Below are 24,626 nucleotides of genomic sequence, written 5' to 3'. Positions count from 1 at the left end.
AATAGAATAGGCATGGTATTTTAGCAATGGGTTTTTAATGATTAGTTTGCCCTAGGCGCTTAACTTTTTAGTCCTTGCCAGTGCAGCTACTGGAAAAGTCTGTTAACATGTCTGGGGATAGAGTAGAAATCCTCCTGGGATATCTCCATGAAGCTCTCCTGGAGGTAATGTAAAACCCTTTGCATCAGGTTCCTGGGGAGAGCGGCCTTATTGCCTCATCCATGGTAGGAAACTTTTCCGCGCCAGGCTAGCGGCAGGTACTCCGGTATCATTGCCTGGCAAAGCATGGCGGCATATGGCCCTGGTGTTTGCTGGCATTCACGCAGCATGCGGTCTTTCTCTGTCTCTGTAATCCTCATCAGAGTGCTATCACTCATGGTGACCTGCTTTGAATTAGGGGAATTTTAGTATGGGGACTGATTGCCTGTTCCTTTAAATAACTGTAACCGGCGGTTTACAGCCACGCGGTCGGGGCGCGGAGGCGAACCGTTCATGCTGAGCGGTTCGCCGGCAGCGTGCAGGCATCTTTCCCGGGGACAGCCATACGGTGGTGGCGGGGAGGCGAACTGTTCCTGCTGAGCGATTTGCCGCCAGCATGCAGGGATCTTTCCGGGGGACAGCCGCGACGGGGGTGGGACAGGGGCAGAGTTCATGCCAGCTGGATCGCCGGCAGCGTGCAGGGAGCTTTCCCGAGCCCAGCCACGTGGTGGGGGCGGGGAGGCGAACCGTTCCTGCTGAGTGGTTCGCCAGCAACATGCAGGGATCTTTCCTGGGGACAGCCGCGACGGGGGTGGGACAGGGGCAGAGTTCATGCTGGCTGGATCACCGGCAGCAGGAACTGGCCAACGCTAGGAGCATTGCTTGGAACGTGAAAGGAGGCACTGCTGTAAATTAAGCTTTAAGCAGCCAAAAGTCTACGGCTTACCATGGCTGCCTGCTAGCAGAATTCCGTTGTCCGGCCCCGCTTGTGTGATCTGTACAGTAAGACCCCAGGCACTCAAGGTGAAGACAGAAAATTCGATCTTGTACTGAGTGCACATGTGATAGGTACTGTGCATGATCTTGTTCACAGAGAAAGACTATATTCATTGTTTTCAAAAATGTATCTTTTTGAGGAATTCACTCCCTTTTTCCCATCCCACAGCTGCGAGTGTCTCCCGAGCTACCCTGGCATCCCCCTCCCGGAGGCTGGCGCAGATCAGGCGGTGAAAGAAAAGGACACGGGACGAGATGTTCTCAGAACTTATGGTCTGTTCCCGAGCTGGGGCGGCACAGCAGACCCAGTGGAGGGAGAACATGTTGCAATACCAGCGATCACACAGTGAACGGGAGGACAGGTGGTGGCAGGAAGACCAGCAGGCGACTCAAACGCTGCTTGGACTAATGAGGGAGCAAAGGGACACGCTCCGGCACCTTGTAGATGTTCTGCAGGACAGGAGGCAGGAAGACAGAGCCCCGCTGCATTCTATCACTAACTGCCCTCCCCCGCCACAAAGTTCCATCCCCCGCTCACCCAAAGTCCAAAGAAGGAGGAGTGGCAGGGGCCATAAAAACAGTCTCTCTACCCCTGCAGACTGCTCAAGTAACAGAAAGCTCTCATTCCCAAAGATTTGATACGTCCTTTCCTTCCCTTCAAATGCACCTCACCCAAACCCCCGTCCCAGTTTCATCCCCTAACTGTGTAGTTCTTAATAAAAAATATGTTTCTGTTAATTACTGTTTCCGTCATGTTCTTTTAGAGGACAGTGTGTTTGAAGGGGGAGAAGGGGTTTGGTAATTGGAGAGGACAGTCACCTTTACCAGGGTACAGACACGGGGGCAGGTTCAGCTTCTGTTTAAACAAACATAATAGTCACAGGTTACCCTGGTCACTCTGGAAACTAGCTTTCAAAGCTTCCCGGATGCACAGTACATCCCGCTGGGCTCTTCTAATCGCCCAGGTGTCTGGTTGGGCGTAATCAGCAGCCAGGCGATTTGCCTCAACCTCCCACCCCGCCATAAATGTCTCCCCCTTGCTCTCACAGAGATTGTGGAGCACACAGCCAGCTGCAATAACAATGGGGATATTGGTTTCGCTGAGATCAGAGTGAGTCAGTAAGCTTCTCCATCTCCCCTTCAGACGTCCAAAAGCACACTACACCACCATTCTGCACTTGCTCAGCCGGTAGTTGAAGAGTTCTTTTTCACTGTCCAGGGCGCCTGTATAGGGCTTCATGAGCCAGGGCATTAGCGGGTAGGCTGGGTCCCCGAGGATCACTATAGGCATCTCCACATCCCCAACAGTTATTTTGTGGTCTGGGAACTAAATACCTTCCTGCAGCCATCTAAACAGACCAGAGTTCCTGAAAACGTGAGCGTCATGAACCTTGCCCGGCCATCCGACGTTGATGTTAGTAAAACGTCCCCTATGGTCCACCAGTGCTTGCAGCACCATTGAAAAGTAGCCCTTTCGATTAATGTACTGGCTGGCCTGGTGGTCCGGTCCCAGGATAGGGATGTGAGTTCCATCTATAGCCCCACCGCAGTTTGGGAATCCCATCACAGTGAAGCCATCTATGATCACCTGCACGTTTCCCAGGGTCACTACCTTTGAGAGCAGTAGCTCAACGATTGTGTTGGCTACTTGCATCACAGCAACCCCCACGGTAGATTTGCCCACTCCAAATTGATTGGCGACTGCCCGGTAGCTGTCTGGCATTGCAAGTTTCCAGAGGACTATGGCCACTCGCTTCTGGACAGTCAGGGCTGCTCGCATCCGGGTGTCCTTGCGATTCAGGGCAGGGGACAGCAACTCACAAAGTTCCAGGAAAGTTCCCTTCCGCATACGAAAGTTTCGCAGCCACTGTGATTCATCCCAGACCTGCAGCACTATGCGGTCCCACCAGTCCGTGCTTGTTTCCCGGGCCCAGAATCGCCGTTCCACAGCATCAACATGACCCATTGCCACCATGATGTCCACGGCGCAGGGTCCCGTGCTTTGTGAGAGGCCTGTGCCCCTCTCAGACTTAATGTCCTCACCGTGCTGCCATAGCCTCCTCGCCCGATTTCTCAGCATCTGCCTCTGAAAAAGGGGGATGATAAGGCGCGAGATGTTGACAACGGCCATAACTGCAGCGATGATCACAGCGGGCTTCATGCTCTCGGTGCTGTGGCATCCATGCTATCAATCACCAGAAAAGTGCGCGAACTGATTATCCGCTGGCGCTTTCACGGAGGGAGGGCGGGAGTGAGGGTTGAATGACGACAGTTACCCAAAATCACCCTCGACACATTTTTTGCCCCAGCAGGCATTGGGGGCTCGACCCAGAATTCCAATGGGCAGCGGGGACTGCGGGAACTGTGGGATAGCTACCCACAGTGCACCGCTTCCAATGTCGACGCTTGCCCCGTTAGTGTGGACTCACAAAGTCGAATTAATCATAGAATATCAGAGTTGGAAGGGACCTCAAGAGGTCATCTAGTCCAACCCCCTGCTCAAAGCAGGACCAATTCCCAGCTAAATCATCCCAGCCAGGGCTTTGTCAAGCCGGGCCTTAAAAACCTCCAAGGAAGGAGACTCCACCACCTCCCTAGGTAACGCATTCCAGTGTTTCACCACCCTCCTAGTGAAATAGTTTTTCCTGATATCCAACCTGGACCTCCCCCACTGCAACTTGAGACCATTGCTCCTTGTTCTGTCATCTGGAATTACTGTCCTTAGTGTAGATACACACATTCGACTTTGTAATATTGGTTCCACAAATTCGCTTTAAGTAAAATCGAACTATTCTCGTAGTGTAGACATACCCTTAGTGTTCGGCTAGGCAAGCCCTCCTTGACATTCAGAGCCATGAACCTCTTCCTCCAGCTATCACTGAGATACTCAAGGTTAAGTAAAAAGAAGGATACTCTGGTGACCGAGGCTTCATGCTGGCATTTAGGAGACCCGAGTTCAATTCCCACCTCTGCCAGAGATGCTACCCTGGCTCATCTGTAAAATGGGGAGAAATCCAGGCCTATCATGGACTGGCTGGCCCTTTAAGAGGAGCCAGGCTTAGCCCTGCCTGTGAAGACCAGCTACCTTCCTAACTGATCCTAACTGATGTGGGATCAGGTGGCCTTGAGTAATGATGGGACCCAGCTGGAAGAGGGTTTGCACAAAAGGCTGAGAGTGTTCACTAGGTAACAGAGTGCTTCAGGAGAAAGTTTGTACCCTGATGCAGGGGGCAGTAGGGGTAAAAGCAATCCCTGGAGGGGGTCTGAAAGAAGGCCAACCCACAGGTAAATGGCTTTGGAGGTAGACTGGAATTGAAGCTCCAGGCTTAGGGAAGAGATATAGAAGAGATGGGGCCTGGGGTTTCTCCTTGCTGGGAAAAGGGTACCAGGGGAAGCTACAGAGGGAGCTAGTCCTGTGGTGGGCCCTCAAACAGGGGCAAGGCTCTAGGGAAAACAGTGCTGTGGGCCAGTGTTCCCAAAGAGGAAGTGGGAGCTGGCCAGAACCCAGAGAGACTGAAAGCTTAAGTTCATGGTAGGCTGAGGACAAGCCTTTCAGGGTAGCAGGTTACCAGAAGAGCGGGATTGAAGAGGAGCCCAGGAGGGGAGGAAGGCTCCGATGAGTGGCTAGGTTTGTGCTGGACACTATTGGAGATGTTGATACCCTGGAAGAGGTGAGGCTATAAGTGACCTGACTAGAGGGCTGAAACCCAAGAAGAGGTAGACCCTGCAGGGCCGGAGCAATGCTCTGCAGGGGGTGCTAGATGAGGACAGCCCAGCCACGAGGGCATATGCCAGTGGGGAGTCCACTGTGATATGACACCCATTGTCCGCCTTGCCTATGTAGGCAAGAACCATCTCTTACTATGTGTATGCATAACCCTAGTGCAATGGGGCCTTGATTTCACTTGTGGGGCCTGTAGGAGCTACTGGAATACAAATAATGAAGGTTTCAAATGTGGCACAGGTCAATTTGGATGTATAGTAACGCCAGGCATTTGGATGACGATAGTATACCAATGGCTGGCTCGTACACAGCACATGGAATTGTAAAAGGGGGATTGCACTGGAAGCCACAGCGACTTTGCTGACTGCCTTGGGTAAAGCTTTTGATCCATGCCCCAGTGTAGCAGAAACCAACTAGTGCTATGCTATTGTAACCCTTCTGCCCATCTAAGTTGGCAGCAACAAGGGCCGGGTTCTGTATCTAGGGGTTCCGTTTCAATAACGCAATGCAAAACCGGCTCGAGCCCCCACCCAGTGACCTGGGACAATTACATACCACCCCCTGGGCGCCTCTAAGAGGCAATACTTCCCCTCTCGCAAGCACGGAGTCTGAGTGTAACAGAAAATGTTTAATAACATGAGGTAAACAACATCAGCATAAAATGGAAAAAACACCACAACTAGAGTTTTTAGACCAAACCATGAGCAAAGACCCACCCCAGCAAATTGGGCCGTGTCCTCTCCCGTTGGTTCTTGAAACCAGCGACCCAAGAATCACCAAAGTCCCAAAAGTCCACCAATCCCAAAGTCTCTTGGGTCCAGCAACCCAAGAATCACAAAAGTCCCAAAAGTTCGACAACCCCCCAAAGTCTCTGTCCATAATCAGTGCAGCCCCAGAGTTCAAAGGGGGGGGGTGAGCAGGGTGTTAAGGGGCACCTTACGTGATCCGAGGCCAACCAGCTGCTTCTCCGTGGGGTTCCACTGCAGCCTTCACCACGAACTGCTCCATTCCACCCACAGTCCCACAAACTGCTCTGGCAGCTGCTCTGCTCACCGACCTGTGAGCCACGCTGCTCCGCTCCACTCACCCCCACTAAGCTAAGTTAGCTTAGCAATATAGCTTCAGGCTCCCCCACTAGTTAACACAGCCTCAGTGATCTCAGCTCTTAAATAGCTTTAGCTCTTTTGTGATTTCAGCTCTTAGTGATTTCAGCTAGTAGTAGGGGAGCCCCAGTGCTGGTGCACTATTGGCCCAAAGTGAACTCAGCTCAGCAGTCTGTACTAGACTCCTAAGGGAATCAAAGTTAGCTCTGACATTCAACAGTGGAGAGAGGAGGTAGTGCAATTGGTGTTTCAACCCCCTCGGGAAGGGGGCCACACCATCAGGTACAAATACCTGTCCCCATCCTCTCTCAATTCACTGGGTTTTGTAACCCATGCCCCTGGACAAGCAAATGCTACTTAGGTAATGGTGAATGACTCACTCAGTCCTTCTGTCATACAACAGTTCCACTGGCCTTGATTCACAGAATCAGGGTAACAAAACTTTATTCTTCCTGCCCCAATAACAGAGAAACTGGGGATCCCACACCAGCCAAAGTAACCACTTTGAGTTGCTGTGGTTTCATGCCAGGCGAGTGGGTGTGCCTATGCAAACAAGATCAGCCCCTGGAGTTCTTTTCCACCCTCGCCATAATTCACCACCAGATGTCAGGGTAGAGCTCATCCTGACTCTGCTTACACTATATTATTGTGGTTCCAATCCAGAGAGACTCGTGCACCTCATTGATTGCTCTACTGATCCTCAGCTCATACCAATCTTGTGTCAATAAACTTTATAGCTCACTACCACCTACACATCAGTGTCTGTTTTGACCAAAAAGTGCCTCCAGATATCCAGCTCATGGCAATGCTGAACCGGGGGAAGGAGACCAAAGCCCTGAGGTAAGTGGGGAAATGGGATCCTGGGAGGAAGCACAAGCAGGAGAACGCAAGAGGGGAGGACTCCTGTCTCATGCTGAGAAAGAGGGACAATCGATGAGTTATCTTAAGTGCCTATACACAAATGCAAGAAGCCTGGGAAACAAGAAGGGAGAACTGGAAGTCCTGGCACAGTCAGGGAACTATGATGCAATTGGAATAACAGAGACTTGGTGGGATAACTCACATGACTGGAGTATTGTCATGGATGGATATAAACTGTTCAGGAAGGACAGGCAGGGCAGAAAAGGTGGGGGAGTTGTGTTGTATGTAAGAGAGGAGTATGACTGCTCAGAGCTCTGGTATGAAACTGCAGAAAAACCTGAGAGTCTCTGGATAAAGTTGAGAAGTGTGAGCAACAAGGGTGATGTCATGGTTGGAGTCTGCTATAGACCACCAGACCAGGGGGATGAGGTGGATGAGGCTTTCTTCTGGCAACTAGCAGAAGTTGCTAGATCACAGGCCCTGGTTCTCATGGGAGACTTTAATCACCCTGATATCTGCTGGGAGAGCAATACAGCGGTGCACAGACAATCCAGGAAGTTTTTGGAAAGTGTAGGGGACAATTTCCTGGTGCAAGTGCTGGAGGAACCAACTAGGGGCAGAGCTTTTCTTGACCTGCTGCTTACAAACAGGGAAGAATTAGTAGGGGAAGCAAAAGTGGATGGGAACCTGGGAGGCAGTGACCATGAGATGGTCGAGTTCAGGATACTGACACAAGGAAGAAAGAAGAGCAGCAGAATACGGACCCTGGACTTCAGAAAAGCAGACTTTGACTCCCTCAGGGAACAGATGGGCAGGATCCCCTGGGAGAATAACATGAAAGGCAAAGGGGTCCAGGAGAGCTGGCTGTATTTTAAAGAATCCTTATTGCGGTTGCAGGAACAAACCATCCCGATGTGTAGAAAGAATACTAAATATGGCAGGCGACTAGCTTGGCTAAACAGTGAAATCCTTGCTGATCTTAAACGCAAAAAAGAAGCTTACAAGAAGTGGAAGATTGGACAAATGACCAGGGAGGAGTATAAAAATATTGCTCAGGCATGCAGGAGTGAAATCAGGAAGGCCAAATCACACTTGGACTTGCAGCTAGCAAGAGATGTTAAGAGTAACAAGAAGGGTTTCTTCAGGTATGTTAGCACCAAGAAGAAAGTCAAGGAAAGTATGGGCCCCTTACTGAATGAGGGAGGCAACCTAGTGACCGAGGATGTGGAAAAAGCTTATGTACTCAATGCTTTTTTTGCCTCTGTCTTCACGAACAAGGTCAGCTCCCAGACTGCTGCACTGGGCAGCACAGTATGGGGAGAAGGTGACCAGCCATCTGTGGAGAAAGAAGTGGTTGGGGACTATTTAGAAAAACTGGACGTGCACAAGTCCATGGGGCCGGATGCGCTGCATCTGAGGGTGCTAAAGGAGTTGGCGGATGAGATTGCAGAGCCATTAGCCATTATTTTTGAAAACTCATGGTGATCGGGGGAGGTCCCAGATGACTGGAAAAAGGCTAATGTAGATCCCATCTTTAAAAAAGGGAAGAAGGAGGATCCGGGGAACTACAGGCCAGTCAGCCTCACCTCAGTCCCTGGAAAAATCTTGGAGAAGGTCCTCAAGGAATCAGTTATGAAACACTTAGAGGAGAGGAAAGTGATCAGGAACAGTCAGCATGGATTCACCAAGGGGAAGTCGTGCCTGACTAACCTAATTGCCTTCTATGATGAGATAACTGGCTCTGTGGATGAGGGGAAAGCAGTGGATGTGTTATTCCTTGACTTTAGCAAAGCTTTTGATACGGTCTCCCACAGTATTCTTGCCGCCAAGTTAAAGTAGTATGGGCTGGATGAATGGACTGTGAGGTGGATAGAAAGCTGGCTAGATCGTCGGGCTCAACGGGTAGTGATCAATGGCGCCATGTCTAATTGGCAGCCGGTTTCAAGCGGAGTGCCCCAAGGGTCGGTCCTGGGGCCGGTTTTGTTTAATATCTTTATTAATGATCTGAAGGATGGTGTAGACTGCACTCTCAGCAAGTTTGCAGATGACACTAAACTAGGAGGCGTGGTAGATACACTAGAGGGTAGGGATAGGATACAGAGGGACCTAGACAAATTAGAGGATTGGGCCAAAAAAAAACCTGATGAGGTTCAACAAGGACAAGTGCAGAGTCCTGCACTTAGGACGGAAGAATCCCATGCACTGCTACAGACTAGGGACCGAATGGCTAGGTAGCAGTTCTGCAGAAAAGGACCTAGGGGTCACAGTGGACGAGAAGCTGAATATGAGTCAACAGTGTGCTCTTGTTGCCAAGAAGGCTAACAGCATTTTGGGCTGTATAAGTAAGGGCATTGCCAGCAGATTGAGGAACGTGATCATTCTCCTTTATTCGACATTGGTGAGGCCTCATCTGGAATACTGTGTCCAGTTTTGGGCCCCACACTACAAGAAGGATGTGGAAAAATTGGAAAGAGTCCAGCGGAGGGCAACAAAAATGATTAGGGGTCTGGAGCACATGACTTATGAGGAGAGGCTGAGGGAACTGGGATTGTTTAGTCTCCAGAAGAGAAGAATGAGGGGGGATTTGATAGCAGCCTTCAACTACCTGAAGGGGGGGGTTCCAAAGAGGATGGAGCTCGGCTGTTCTCAGTGGTGGCAGATGACAGAACAAGGAGCAATGGTCTCAAGTTGCAGTGGGGGAGGTCCAGGTTAGATATTAGGAAACACTATTTCACTAGGAGGGTGGTAAAGCACTGGAATGTGTTACCTAGGGAGGTGGTGGAGTCTCCTTCCTTGGAGGTTTTTAAGGCCCGGCTTGACAAAGCCCTGGCTGGGATGATTTAGTTGGGAATTGGTCCTGTTTTGAGCAGGGGGTTGGACTAGATGACTTCTTGAGGTCCCTTCCAACCCTGATATTCTATGATTCTATGATTCTAAGGAACACGAGAATTAACCCACCAGATCAGACCAACAGTATAGCTAATCCAACAGCATATCTCTGATAGTAGTCAGTACCAGATGCTTCAGAGGAAGGTGTGAAACCTTCATGATGGACACTTTCCCCACCCCTGGGTACATTACTGTGTGAGTCCCTTTATATTCCTCTCATTGACTCCCCTTTAAGAGGGAAGAGGCTAGGAAGCCCCCTTGCTGCAGGCCTGAATGGAAGGCTGTGGGAAGCTGCACCCAGAAATAAGAGGGTTGACTCTGAGGGGACATTCTCTGAGCAGGGGTAGGACTCACAGGCAGAGTGACCTGGGGGAGTGGAACATGGTGGGGAGCTGTCTTGCAAGCAGAGTCATGGGAAAGATGCAACTTGGGTAACTCTCAGGTGGATGGCCTGGAGAATGGGAGCCTGGAATAGGGGTGAAAGAACTCGGAACAGACTTGAAACTGACTCTAGGGTGAGTGGTCTGGAAACGATGCCCCTGGAGGAGGGCATGGAAGTTTTCTGCGATTGTAACATGTTGTATTTTGGGGGTTGGGAAGAATGGTTTTATCATGAGGGTTCTGCAGCTTACTGTTCATAAATAAATTATGCCTAGAGGTGGGTCTTTGCACTGGACACTGAAAGACTATATTCCTTTCTATGGGTGAATGAAGGGGAAACTGAGGCAGACACACTGGTCATGATGCAGCCAGCTGTAGGAGGGCACCCCAGGAAGGGGCAGCCCTGATAGAACCCCTTATGAATTTTTATCCTTCCTAGTGTAACTACAGATATTGCTTATAAGTAGCACTGTCTTTCTTGAATCCTGCTTACTTCTTGGGCTCCATAATGTCTTGAGGCAATGAGATCCACAGATAACTGCATATTGTCTGAAATGGACTTCCTGTTCTGATTTCTAAATGTGTAGCCTTTCAACTGTATTGAATGTCACCTTGCTCTTGTATTATGAGAGAGGGTAAATAGAAGCATCTGACTTTCTCTATACCGTTTGTTAGTTTATATACCTTTATCCTGTCTCATTAGATATCTGTGAGCAGTTGTGGGCAGGTGCTTCTGTTCACTGTCTGGCACGCTCACGCCCTGTGACCCAAGAACCCCTTAATACCAACTGACAAGGGGATGAGTTACAGGAATCTCCTGATTCTGGATTGTACATGCTGGCTCACCAAAGAGTGTCATGTGAGGTCTCAGTTGAAAGCTGGTGTCTCACTAGTCATCAATATCATTGTGAAATATGTACGGGTACTATGTAAGGAGTTACGTATCTATTCCAGAAAATTATGTTCTTAAGCATGTAATCGAAAAGCAGGTCACCAGATATGCCTTAGACCGGTTCCTGCAGACAGGAGGCAAGAAACATTTCTCTCTCTGTCCGAGAAGTAAATTAAGCATTGTAAGTTAACACAATGGATGCCCATTAACATTTGACTTTGTATGTAAGGAACAGATGTGAAATCAGCAGGAAAGGAAGATGCAGGAACAAAGAAGCCATGGGGAGAGGGGGCGTTAACCTGTCCATCGGAAAAGACAACAAACTCTGGGGGTATTTCTAGAAGACAAAGAAGACAGCCTGGCCCCCTTCACTGAGGAAAAAAAAGGGACAGCATCTTTGCATTCATGAAAGTGGGGTCTCAACCAGATTTGGTTTGAAAAAAATGCTAACAAGAACACTGGGTAAGATCAAACTTCTTTAGCCAGGAGGTTAACCTGCTAGTTAAGTTTAGTCTCTGGAAAGTGTGTTTATAATTTTGTTATACATGTAACTACTTGTTCCCAATATTCTTACTTTCTGTTACTTTGATAAACTCATTCTTGTTTTCACTATAAATACAGTTAAGTGCTGTAGTGTCATGCAAAATGCTGGTCCTGAATTGAATCCTACAAGCTGGTGGGTAATGTTCCTTTGGGAATAGCTAGCCTGATAAGTCTGTTTGTTCAGTGATTAAGGTGCTGGATGGTGCATGGAACACTCTGAGTACTTGGGGTTGGTGTGTGCCTACCACTAACCTGTACAGAGAGAGCAAGGTCTGCAGGGCATAGAAGGCAGCGCTTGTGCTGCTATAGGCTGGTGGTTTCAGGGAGCTGATCCACGGCAAACATGCCTTCATGCTAATGGCAGGTAGTGGTGAGGCATCTCAATTCTTGGTCCTGTTGGGGAGCATCACCTCACACCCACCTCCCATAACGTTCCATGTAATAGACTTGGTTGAAATTTTTTGACAGCTTTTTCATTAAAAAATGGCTTTTCAAGGGCAATGATTTTTTTTTTCACAGGAACATTTCCCAGTGATTGAAATGTTTTCACTTTTCAACACCATTCTGAAACAAAACACCTGAACAAATTTCATTTGGAAATTGTGAGAGAAATCCCACTCCCTCTTCTTACTCCTTCATTCCCAAAAATGTGGGGGGGAGGGACAGAAGGACTTCTGCTTCCTTTTTTACTTCCCCTCGTTAAACATTAAAAATAAGGAAAGGGGGATGTCTTCCTCATCATAACAAAATAAACCAATAAAAAATTTGATTTTTTTTCATCAAAAAACAAAAAATTTCAAAAAAATCTAAATATTTCTGTCATAACTATAAAGGAAAGGGTAACAGCTGTCCTGTATACAGTACTATAAAATCCCTCCTGGCCAGAGACTCCAAAATCCTTTTCCCTTTAAAGGGTTAAGAAGCTCAGGTAACCTGGCTGACACCTGACCCAAAGGACCAATAAGGGGACAAGATACTTTCAAATCTTGGGGGGGGTGGGAAGGCTTTTTTTTTTTTTGTGCTCTTTGTTTTGGTTGTTGTTCGCTCTTGGGACTGAGAGGGACCAGACATCAATCCAGGTTCTCCCCATCTTTCTAAACAAGTCTCTCATATTTCAAACTTGTAAGTAAAAAGCCAGGCAAGGCATCTTAGTTTTACTTTGTTTTTCTCAACTTGTAAATGTACCCTTTACTAGAGTATTTATCTTTGTTTGCTATACTTTAAACCTGAGGCAAGAGGGAGGTCCTCTGAGCTTTTTAAGTTTGATTACCCTGTAAAGTTATTTTCCATACTGATTTTACAAAAATGATTTTTACCTTTTTCTTTAATTAAAAGCCTTCTTTTTAAAAACCTGATTGATTTTTTCCTTGTTTTAGGTCCAAGGGGGTTGGATCTGTATTCACCAGGAGTTGGTGGGAGAAAGAAGGGGGGGATGGTTAATTTCTCCTTGTTTTAAGATCCAAGGGGTTTGGATCTGTATTCACCAGGGAACTGGTGAAAGGTTTCTCAAGGCTTCCCAGGGAAGGGAATCCATTTGGGAATGGTGGCAGCGATCCAAAACTAAGCTGGTAGTTAAGCTTAGAAGTTTTCATGCAGGCCCCTACATTTGTACCCTAAAGTTCAAAGTGGGGATACAGCCTTGACAATTTCATTTAACATACTTTTTTTTCCAAGGCAGCTCTACATGTAAATTTACAATGCTACACTTCATGATTCCATAGACCCCAATTCTACAGAAAAATCCCTGTCTGTATGGCCCCTTATGTCTGCATGGGGTCCCCTTACACCCAGATCCAGTATTTTAGCTATTTCTGCAGTGCCTTTCATCTGGGTATATACAGCAAGGCAGTGCTCTAGTGTGCTCTAACAACATTGGACTGTTTATAAACATTAATTCTAGTCCGATTGTTAAAGAAATCATTCTATAAGGCCTAACATGCTGTACTGATGTAATCCCAAAAATGAATTTAAACAGCTATATTGAGTTCAGCAAGTAACTCTCTATAATCTCAACTTCCCCTTCCAGTTTTGCTGATCACATGAAATAGCTCCAATCCTTGTTAGATCATCTGGCAGAGTTTGTACACATCTTGTGTGTTACATGGGAGAGGGGATGCTAAGAGGCTATGGGAAACTGGGGTGAGATGCTGTGCTGCTCCTCAAGGAGGCACAGCACAGAACTTGCAGCCTGGGGAGAAACGGGGCTAAAGTGGCTTTAAGCCACTTTTGAGCTTTGCTAATCCTGGGTTCCTCCAGGGGCTGCAGGCTCCTGGAATAATTTAGACAGCTCCAAGGGGCTAATTTACAGCAACTCCCCTAGGATGCCCTATGGGTCACAGAGCTGCCCAGAATCTCCTGTGTGTTATGTGATGCAGCTGCATCCTGGACATGCCTCTATGGTGGGACTGGAGAGAGTGTCCTAGGAAAGCAGCCTTATGGCAGTCTTCCACAGTGCCTGTGCCAGAATCAGCCCTCTGCTGGTTATGGGGCTGTGGTGCACCATGTACTGCTCTGTGATTGGAGCAGGGTGACGATCTCCCCACTAGAGACAAGTCGCTGGTGTGCAGTGGAATATGGAGTACAGCTCTCCAGCAATGGGGGGAGGAGGAGAGCCACTGTGGAGCTTGTGAGCTAACAGAGAACAGCAACCACAAGGAGAGAGGAGGCTTTGAGACACAGTCTGCATGGGTGAGCCACCTTGTCTGCATTTTCGCACACAAGTGCTTTTCATAATCACTTCGCCAAAGCTTTTGGGATCAAAACACAGTTATTCAGCTGAGCCTGAAACGGGAATAGTTCCTTAAGCTTTGGGGAAACAATCTGATGGAGCCATGGCAGGTGAAATAACTGAAGCCATGTGTTGCTGGGAAATGCCTGGAAAGATTCCCACAATTCAAGGCAGACCTGGCAAAGGTGCAGGCAGTTACGTTTTGTAGACCGAAGGCACCATGGACACAGATTTGGAAGACAGGGTAGAGGGTTGCTACCTGCAGCTGGGACTAGTGGCAGGGAATCAAGAGGGTGGGTATGATCTAATAAAGCCAAGAACAATGTAGTTCTGCCAAGTCTTCCCAAATGAGTCCAGTGTCAAATGGATGCTGTGTAAAGGGAATGGAAATATGGAAAGGAGACCGTGACTGCAGCAGAAGGGAAGTGGGGGTTAGTTGAAAGTGACGCTTTGGGGAAGAAAACCAAAACCCCAACATGACTCAGGAACCAAGGATGTATAGAGAGGAAAGCAGGAGCACACCTGCATTCAGAAGGGATGATGGGATATTTGCCCACCCAAGGGAGCCGGGGGTGGGGATCTCGCACCACAGGAGAGCAGCAAAGGTATATATGGGTAGGCTGATGTCCAGCAGGCTGATCCAGCAGGAATTCCACTAGCAGAGCCATTGTGTTGGTGGTTCCAATGTCACTTTTAGCCACTGTTCTATCCCTTTGTCTCTGGGTGATGACGGCCCCACCAGAGTGTGACTACACTAATGATCCTATCCAAAGAATACAACACTGACCAATCAGGACAAAAGGACACAGGTGGAATATTTTACAGCAAGAGATGGAGAAAATCAAGGAGGAAGCACTGGTTCACATGTTCGGTAGCGCTCTATTACATAAACGGACAATCATTATTGCCGCTTGGCCCCCCCCCCCCCTACAGACTCCATCGCAGACCATGGGACAGAGAGGAAATGATGACTGGAGAGGACCCTAGGAACAGTTGAAGAGTTTAAAACTACTGCGGTGACCCGATCCTAGAGCCAGTTTACCTCCTGGTGTAATTTACAGCATTCCTAGCCCAGCTGGCTATGGTCTGTAGGGATTGCTGGGATGCAGTGCATTCCAACCATGCCTATTTTTTCCCTGGGGGAATTACCTTTATACCAGGGGCTGCAGAATGGGAAGGGGCCACACCGGCTCTTTGCCAGCCAAAGAGGGGCTGCTTTTTGGCCCATCTTTGTGGGAACAGTGCAAAGGACCTGGAGTGAGGCTCAGGAATGAGCCCCTCGGGAATGAATTATTCCTCCACCCTCAGACCCTGCTATGGGACCAATGTGTTTCTAATGCCTCAGGTTGTAAAATATATGTAGACCAGCAGGTCTGACAGCCATGGAATGTGCCTTTCATTCCACATTAGCTCCACCACAGCAGATTACTACTTACTATCCATGCCACTGACAGCAATGGGAAACAGCATGGCTTAGCAGTCACTGAAACCACCAGACCGTTATGAAGCACTGTGCAAACAGCTTCCTCCCATTGCAGGGAGCAATTCATGACACAGCACTCTCGGATTCACCCAACACTCCTCCCCACACGTTGTGGACTTGGATTAATTTTTTTTTTCTATTTTCTGTTGGGAAAATCTAAATGAAACACTTTGTTTTGGGGTCATTTTGATATTGATCTCTGCATCTGCCTGAGCTCTCCCATACCTTACAGAAGCTGTAGTTTTTTGATCAGCCGTGTATTAAAGTCAATGCACTGTTCACCTAAGTAAAGTTATGCATACGTTTGTGTTTGCAGGATTGGCAAATGTTAGCACACTTCAGGGAAAAACTAGTATCACAGAATGGTTCTGGGCTTCACCTGCACTACCATACAAACAGACAGCGTTGCATCTCTGGCTCTCTGATGCCTGCAGAAATGCCTATGCCTCTCCACAGCAGAGATTTATTTGTGAATTCCTGGAGGGGAAGCCACAAAGACCCCAAAGCTCAAAAGCAAATAAGCAGTACTGAATAAAACCTGCAGCAAATGGTCATACAATGTCCACCTGGTGTAAATCAGCATAACTCCTCTACAGACAATGGAGCTTTGCCAGTTTGCACCAGCTGAGGACTTGACCCACAGATGAGAGGGGAAAACCCACCCAAAGAACTGATAGTTTGGGGAATGGGGTGGGGGTACAATTCCTCTGTGTACCCCACTTACAAATCAATCCCTGTCCCACAGCACTGAATCACTTACATTCCTTTGTTCTTCCCAGCAGCAGCATTCTGGCCAGCTCGAAAAAAGCTTTGATTTCCCTCTCGTAGAGTCTGCTAAGATTCCAGGCATAGACCTGGAAGGGGAAGGAATGGGGAAGGAAATGCCAGTGGGTCTCTCTCCTGTCTCTCTGCAGCTCCCCATCTCAACCACCACCAAGCCATTCTCAGCAGTCTCTATACTGTGCCTGATACAAAGCCTACTGCAGTCAGTGGAAACATTCCTGTTGACTCCAGTGGGCTTTGGATCAGGCCTTTGGGAGAGCTGTGGAACTGATCATAAAAACCTGGGAAGGGAAGAACCCAGTGCTCAGCATTGAAGCCCATTCTAAAGTCATGCCATTCGCTGGCTTCAGCGAGCAAGGTTGTTGAACTGTGAAGACTCTGGCACCCAGACTATGCCACAGCAAGCATGCTGTGCTGTGGACAATAGCATCGGCTTGGACTTTGTCTTCCACGAGGGTGAGCTTTACCCCTAACATGAAAACACAGCTTCCAGCATCCTTCCCGGCTCTTGTTTTCAGCAAACAGGACAGTCCCACAGTAAGGAGCATTCTTGTCAGTGAAGGGCTATCTGCCTTCCAACTGCACACTTGGCTTTCACAAGCTAAGTAGCCTCAGAGGTGGTCAGTACTTCGATGGGAAACTTCGAAAGCAGTGATACTCAGATCTCAGTGAATCAGGAGCCAAATCAGTGATCAACATTACCCAAAAGAGCCACTGTAGTGTGAATTCATTGTTTCATTTAATATAAATAAAATAAACTCATTCCTATATATATGCTTCTCACAGCAAAATGACTGACATTCTACAGTTGGTTAATAACACAGTAAAAGCATCCTGATTGGTTAAGAATGAAATCATGCAGTGTTTTAATACCATGTGCTGCAAAGAGCCGCAGGAGACACATTGAAGAGCCACTTGAGGCTCCTGAGCCACCGTCTGAGGATCACTGCTCTAAAGGGGAGCTGCAGGGAGCAGTGCTAGTGATTTAGCAGGTGCTACTGTTCTCTTAGTCTGAGCAATGGAGGAATGCCCCAGCATGGTACGAGGGGGTGCTGTCTTTCTGATCAGATATAGGTACTGGCCTTCATTGAATACTGAGGGGTCCATTGTATGTTTGATATTCTCAGGGATCAAACCTCATCGGGCATTCTTTTATCCCACTCTGATGGTGACTATGCTGCAGAGCTGGGACTCCAATCTGGGTTCAGTCCCTGGCTCTAACATAGATGCCTATGCACATTTGGGTAGTTCACTGTAAAATGCGGATAACACTATCTTTGCCTGTCTTGTCTACTTAGGCTGTGAGTGTCTCTGTTACTATGAATGTGCCCATGGCCTGGCATCATGGGCTCTGATCTCAGCTGGGGAAATTCAGATAACGATGACTATGCTTGAGTAGTGTCCTCGTTCAGAAAACAGGGCATAGCTTTAAGTCAAAGCCCAAAAGACTTTACATAAAATACTGTTGTGAATAAAAGTGATATTTCCTTGGTGATTTCTTCATTTCATCTTTATATGGACACGTCTATATTAAAATACCACAGCGTAGAATACCAACCCAATTAAAAACATCCCACTTAATGGAATAATGTAGGATTATTTATTGTTACCCCACCATGGCTGATGTTGCACTGGATAGTTCAGCTGTGAGGCCGTACCTTTGGGAGGTCATGGAACAGGATCGGGTTGGCACTCTTCAGCCAGGCCATAAGTGGAGTGTAAGGTAGCAGGTCGTCATGGTAGGGCCCATGGGTGGATGAAATTAGCTTGCTAGCCTGCTGCATTCGGGCAGGAACTTGACCATTTCCCTGAAACAACAGAAAGAGCAAAGCCTAGCTCAATAAAATCATTCATATGCAGCACTTGGCAAATTTGAATGAATCTCTCCTGGATTACATGGGAAGCTCCAGTTCTGGACAGGGATGCTGGAATAATTTATATAGTGAGGGTGCTGAGAGCCATTGAACCAAGCTGTAAACCCTGAATATAATGGAAACTGCTTCAAGCCAGGGGGTGCATCAGTACCTGCCGTGCTCCTACTTCCAGCACCTATGGTTCTGAAAACATTTGAGAAGCCATAAGTTACTTGGGAGAGCAATGTTAAAAACCACTATGGCCATGGGTCTACACTTATTGCTTCACCAGTATAGCTATACTATGCCAGTAGAGTGGATGCAGCTTATTGATGCAAAGCTGGGCTATTACTAGGATAGCTTATTCCATCACCACCACCCCTCAAGGAAATAAGCTATTCTGGTATAACCAATATAGCTGCATCTACACTAGCGGCCTTTGCTGGCATAGTTATGTTGCTGAGGGATCACACCTCTTCACGACGCTGACTGACATAGCTATGTTGGTAGAAGTCTGTAGTGCAGATGTGACCTATGTTGCATCCAGTTGTAGGGGAACAGGGCTGAACAAAATGATAAGCTGGTAATGTCTGGTCAAGCTGCAGTGGGAAACTAAACTGAGAAGCCACATTTGTGATGCTGGATCTTAGCCGGAGAGGCAACAAAGTCTGTTCATCTTCAATTCAGCCTCTACTTATGAGGACCCACATTGTGCAATCAGATCTGCACAGGTGCAAGGCTCTGGATAGGTGGACCTGACTGCAGGCCCAGGATAGCATAGTGCAGGCTACTGCAAGGCATTCTCTCGGGCTGCTAGGGAGACATGTTGGGGGAGGAGAGGTTGAGGGGCAATTACAACCTCTGTCCCTCACCATTTCCAAAGGGAAGTTTAAAAGGGGTGGTAGAAAATAGGGCATTGGCAAAGCAAGACGTCATTCAATAAAATAACCCTTAGTATTGACTCCAAGCATAAATCCTTGCGTTGTGTGTGTGATTAGTCACACTCAGAATCTAGAAAACTAGATATGGGCCATTTAGCAGTGAGCCATAGTTAACACAGCTATTTCCAACAGCACAGTAGAGCAGTGGTTCTCAAACAGGGGTACGTGCACCCCTGGGAGTACACAGAGGTCTTCTGGGGGTACATCAACTCATCTAGATGTTTGCCTAGTTTTACAACAGGCTACATAAAAAGCACTAGCAAAGTCAGTACAAACTAAAATTTCATACAGATAGTGACTTGTTTATACTGCTTCTGTATACTGTACACTGAAAAGTAAGTACCATATTTATATTCCTATTGATTTATTTTATAATTATATGGTGAATGTAAGGCCTGGTCTACACTAGGCGTTTATGTCGAAGTTAGCGCTGTTACATCGAATTAACCCTGCACCCGTCCACACCGCGAAGGTATTTAGTTCGACATAGAGGTCTCTTTAATTCGACTTCTGTACTCCTCCCCGACGAGGGGAGTAGCGCTAAATTCGACATGGCCATGTCGAATCACGCTAGGTGTGGATGGAAATCGACGCTAATAGCTCCGGGAGCTATCCCACAGTGCACCACTCTGTTGACGCTCTGGACAGCAGTACGAGCTCGGATGCTCTGAACTGCCACACAGGAAAAGCCCCGGGAAAATTTGAATTTGAATTCCTTTTCCTGTCTGGCCAGTTTGAATCTCATTTCCTGTCTGGACATCGTGGCGAGCTCAGCAGCACTGGCAACGATGCAGAGCTCTCCAGCAGTGATGGCCGTGCAATCTCAGAATAGAAAGAGGGCCCCAGCATGGACTGATCGGGAAGTCTTGGATCTCATCGCTGTGTGGGGCGATGAGTCCGTGCTTTCCGAGCTGCGATCCAAAAGACGGAATGCAAAGATCTACGAGAAGATCTCTAAAGACATGGCAGAGAGAGGATACAGCCGGGATGTAACGCAGTGCCGCGTGAAAATCAAGGAGCTGAGACAAGGCTACCAGAAGACCAAAGAGGCAAACGGACGCTCCGGATCCCATCCCCAGACATCCCGTTTCTACGAGGCACTGCATTCCATCCTCGGTGCGGCCGCCACCACTACCCCACCAGTGACCGTGGACTCTGAGGATGGGATAGTGTCCACGGCTGGATCCTCGGACATGTTAGCGGACGGGGAAGATGAGGAAGGAGATGAGGAGGACGAGGCAGTCGACAGCGCTCACAACGCTGATTTCCCCGACAGCCAGGATCTCTTCATCACCCTTACAGAGATCCCCTACCAACCCTCCCCAGCCGTTACCCCGGACACAGAATCTGGGGAAGGATCAGCCAGTAAGTGTTGTAAAAATCTAAACATTTATTTGTAACAGAACAGGAATATTAACAATTTAAAAAATGGGTTTCTCATGATTAGTTTGATTAGCTTAACGGTTCAGTCATGGGCAGTGCAACTATTGAAAAAAAATCTAGCAATGTCCGGTTTTGCATGATTGTCCTGCCCAAGCCGCTCTACTGGTTAGTCACTGCTACAGCAGCTACAGTAAAATGCGGTCTATATGTCCGGGGATGGAGCAGAAATCCTCCTGTGACATCTCGAGGAAGCTCTCCTGGAGGTAATTGGAAATCCGCTGCATTAGGTTCTTGGGGAGAGCGGCCTTATTGGGTCCTCCGTAGTAGGACACGTTGCCACGCCACGAGACTATCAAGTACTCTGGAATCATTGCTCTGCACAGCATGGCGGCATACGGCCCTGGTCTTTGCAGGCTTTCCCGGAGCATTCTCTCTTTCTCGCTGTCAGAGATCCTCATGAGGGTGATGTCGCTCATGATGACCTGCTTTGAATGAGGTAGGGGAATGTTAGTGTTGGGACTGCTTTGCCGTTCCTTTACAGAACTGTAACCGCTGGTTTGCAGCCACGCGGTGGAGGCGGGAGAGGGGCAGCCAAAAGGGATTGTTCCCGGGGACAGCCGCGAGGGTGTGGGACAGGAGCAGACTTCCTGCTTGCCGAATTGCTGGCAGCAGGGACCGACATTGATTTCAATGTGAAATGAGGCCATTGCTAATATTAAAGTTTTAAGCTGCCACAAGTCTACGGCTTACCATGTCTGCCTGCAACAGAAATTCCGTTCTCCTGAGAGGCTTCTCAAATGTGCTGTAGAAGACCCCAGGCACTGAATGCGAAGGCCGAGAATTCGACCTTGTGCTGAGTGCGCATGTGATAGGTGCTGTGCATGGTCTTGTTAACAGAGAAAGACTATGTTCTTTGTTCACAACTACATTTATCTTTCTGAGGAATTCACTCCCTTTTTCCCATTCCCACAGCCCCATCTGCGACTGTCTCACAACCTAGCCTGTCATCACACTCCCAGAGGCTAGCGCGGATTAGGCATAAGAAGAAGAGGACACGGGAGGACATGTTCTCGGAGCTTATAGCCTGCTCCAGAGCCCAGGCAGCACAGCAGACCCAGTGGCGGGAGAACTTGACCCGAATGCACCAAGCCAACATGGATCGGGAGGAGAGTTGGCGTCAGGAAGACCAGCAGGCGACTCAAACCCTGCTTGGACTAATGAGGGAGCAATCGGACACGCTCCGGCGCCTTGTGGATGTTCTGCAGGAACGGAGGCAGGAGGACAGAGCCCCGCTGCAGTCCATCTCTAACCGCCCTCCCCCGCCACCAAGTCCCATACTCCCCTCACCCAAAGTGCACAGAAGGAGAGGCGGCAGAGTCCCTGCTAACTCTCACTCCACCCCTGCAGAGAGCTCGAGCAGCAGAAGGCTCTCATTCCCCAAAATTTGACAAGTTCTTTCCTTCCCGCCTGACATAAGCCCCCGTCCAAGTTTCACTTTCCCAGTTCCATGTTTGGTTGATAATAAAAAATACGTTTCTGTTAACTACTGTTTCCATCATGTTCTTTTGGAGGAGGGGGGGATAGGGGGTTGGTAATTCGACAGGACAGTCACCTTTGGCAGGGTATATAGTCGGGGGCAGGCACAGCAGCAGGGCACATACATAGTGCAGTGATGCAGTGACTAGTTACCCTGGTTAGTCTGGGAGGTTGTTTTCATGTTATGTGGTGGGGGGTGGGTTGCTCTGTGACTTTGTGGCAGGGGAGGGCAGTTACAGATCTTAAGCGGCGGTCCTTAGGCAGGATCACAGAGCCACACAGCAGGGGATCTGTAACCGTCCTCCCCCTGCCACAAAGTCACATAGACCCCCCCATACACACAGTCCCTATCAGGAGGGGTGACAGGCTCCGTTGAAACAACCATCCCACCGCAGCGGAGCCTGTCAATCCTTGAGTTTAGAAGCTGCATTCGCGCCACTACAGTACACCCGCTCCGCACCACAGTCTGCGTCCCAGTTTTAAAAAATTCCCGCGAATACAGTATTAAAGAAAACGGTGTGCTTTAACAAAGTAGAACTATTTTTATTTTGAAACGTGTGTTGGAAGTGGGGTGAAGGGGGTATGTAACTGGATAGGATAGTCAACATTAACTGGGTAAAGAAACGGGGGCAGGTTTAGCTTCTCAATACACAAACTTTAAAGTCACAGGTTACCCTGCTCACTCAGGAACTTTGCTTTCAAAGCCTTCCGGATGCACAGCGCTTCCCGCTGGTCTCTTCTAATCGCCCGGCTGTCTGGCTGTGAGTAATCAGCAGCCAGGCTATTTTCCTCAACCTCCCACCCCGCCATAAAGGTCTCCCCCTTGCTCTCACAGAGATTGTGGAGCACACAGCAAGCTGCAATAACAATGGGGATATTGGTTTCGCTGAGATCACAGCGAGTCAGTAAGCTTCTCCATCTCCCCTTGAGACGGCCAAAAGCACACTCCACCACCATTCTGCACTTGCTCAGCCGGTAGTTGAAGAGTTCTTTTTCAGTGTCCAGGGCGCCAGTATAGGGCTTCATGAGCCAGGGCATTAGCGGGTAGGCTGGGTCCCCGAGGATGACTATAGGCATCTCCACATCCCCAAGAGTTATTTTGTGGTCCGGGAAGTAAATACCTTGCTGCAGCCGTCTAAACAGACCAGAGTTCCTGAAAACACGAGCGTCATGAACCTTGCCCGGCCATCCCACGTAGATGTTGGTAAAACGTCCCCTGTGGTCCACCAGTGCTTGCAGCACCATGGAAAAGTAGCCCTTTCTGTTAATGTACTGGCTGGCCTGGTGTTCCGGTGCCAGGATAGGGATGTGAGTTCCATCTATGGCCCCACCGCAGTTTGGGAATCCCATCGCTGCGAAGCCATCTATGATCGCCTCCACGTTTCCCAGGGTGACTACCTTTGGCAGCAGTACATCAACGATTGCCTTGGCTACTTGCATCACAACAACCCCCACGGTAGATTTGCCCACCCCAAACTGGTTCGCGACTGACCGGTAGCTGTCTGGCGTTGCAAGCTTCCACAGGGCTATGGCCACTCGCTTCTGGACAGTCAGGGCTGCTCGCATCCGGGTGTCATTGCGCTTCAGGGCAGGGGACAGCAACTCACAAAGTTCCAGGAAAGTTCCCTTCCGCATGCGAAAGTTTCGCAGCCACTGGGATTCATCCCAGACCTGCAGCACTATGCGGTCCCACCACTCAGTGCTTGTTTCCCGTGCCCAGAATCTCCTTTCGACGGCATCAACATGACCCATTGCCACCGTGATGTTCTCGGCGCTGGGTCCCCTGCTTTCTGAGAGGTCTGTGCTACTCTCAGACTTCAGGCCATCACCGCGTTGACGTAGCCTCCTCGCCTGACTTTTCTGCATCTGCCTAAGGGAAAGGTGTATGATAAGTTGCGAGGCGTTGAGAGCGGCCACAACTGCAGTGATGGTTGCAGCAGGCTCCATGCTCGCAGTGCTGTGGCGTCCGTGCTGTCACTGACTAGAAAAGTGCGCGAACTGATTTCCCGCCGGCGCTTTCAGGGAGGGAGGGCGGGAGTGATGGACGGATGACGACAGTTACCCAAAAGCACCCTGGACACCTTTTTTTTACCCAGAAGGCATTTGCGGCTCCACCCAGAATTCCAATGGGCAGCGGGGACTCCGGGAACTGTGGGATAGCTGACCACAGTGCACCACTTCCAATGTCGACGCTTTCCCCGTTAGTGTGGACTCACAAAGTCGAATTACTGTCCTTAGTGTGGACACACACGTTCGACTTTGCAATATCGATTCCAAAAATTCGATTTAAGTAAAATCGAACTACTCTCGTAGTGTAGACAAGGCCTAAGCAAGTGGTTTTTAAGTGAGGAGAAACTTGGGGTATGCAAGACAAATCAGACTCCTGAAAGGGATACAGTAGCCTGGAAAGGTTGAGAGCCACTGCAGTAGAGTACTTAGAATCCACTCTCTGCAGGCAATAATATCCAACCATGGGCCTGATGGAGTCTCATCTCAATATGGTCACAGCTGCGTGAGACCAGAATCAGGACCCAGAACCGTTCCTGACAAA

At 48.7% G+C, this 24,626-nt stretch overlaps 1 protein-coding gene across 1 annotated transcript in view; it reads right to left on the bottom strand.

Moving 5' to 3' along the window:
* Window positions 1-24,626, bottom strand: part of LOC128842786 (exocyst complex component 1-like) — an 82,366-nt gene that overhangs the window by 22,548 nt on the left and 35,192 nt on the right. The window contains exons 9-10 of the mRNA XM_054038975.1: window positions 18,021-18,170; window positions 16,340-16,433 (exon numbers count right to left, since the gene is read on the bottom strand). Coding sequence (XP_053894950.1) covers window positions 16,340-16,433; window positions 18,021-18,170 — 244 coding nt within the window. The remainder of the gene's footprint in view (window positions 1-16,339; window positions 16,434-18,020; window positions 18,171-24,626) is intronic.

This window comes from Malaclemys terrapin, chromosome 9 (genome assembly GCF_027887155.1).
Source record: "Malaclemys terrapin pileata isolate rMalTer1 chromosome 9, rMalTer1.hap1, whole genome shotgun sequence".
NCBI lineage: Eukaryota > Metazoa > Chordata > Testudines > Emydidae > Malaclemys > Malaclemys terrapin.
Note: the sequence above shows the minus strand (reverse complement) of the source record. Positions and strands in the feature narration are given on the sequence as shown.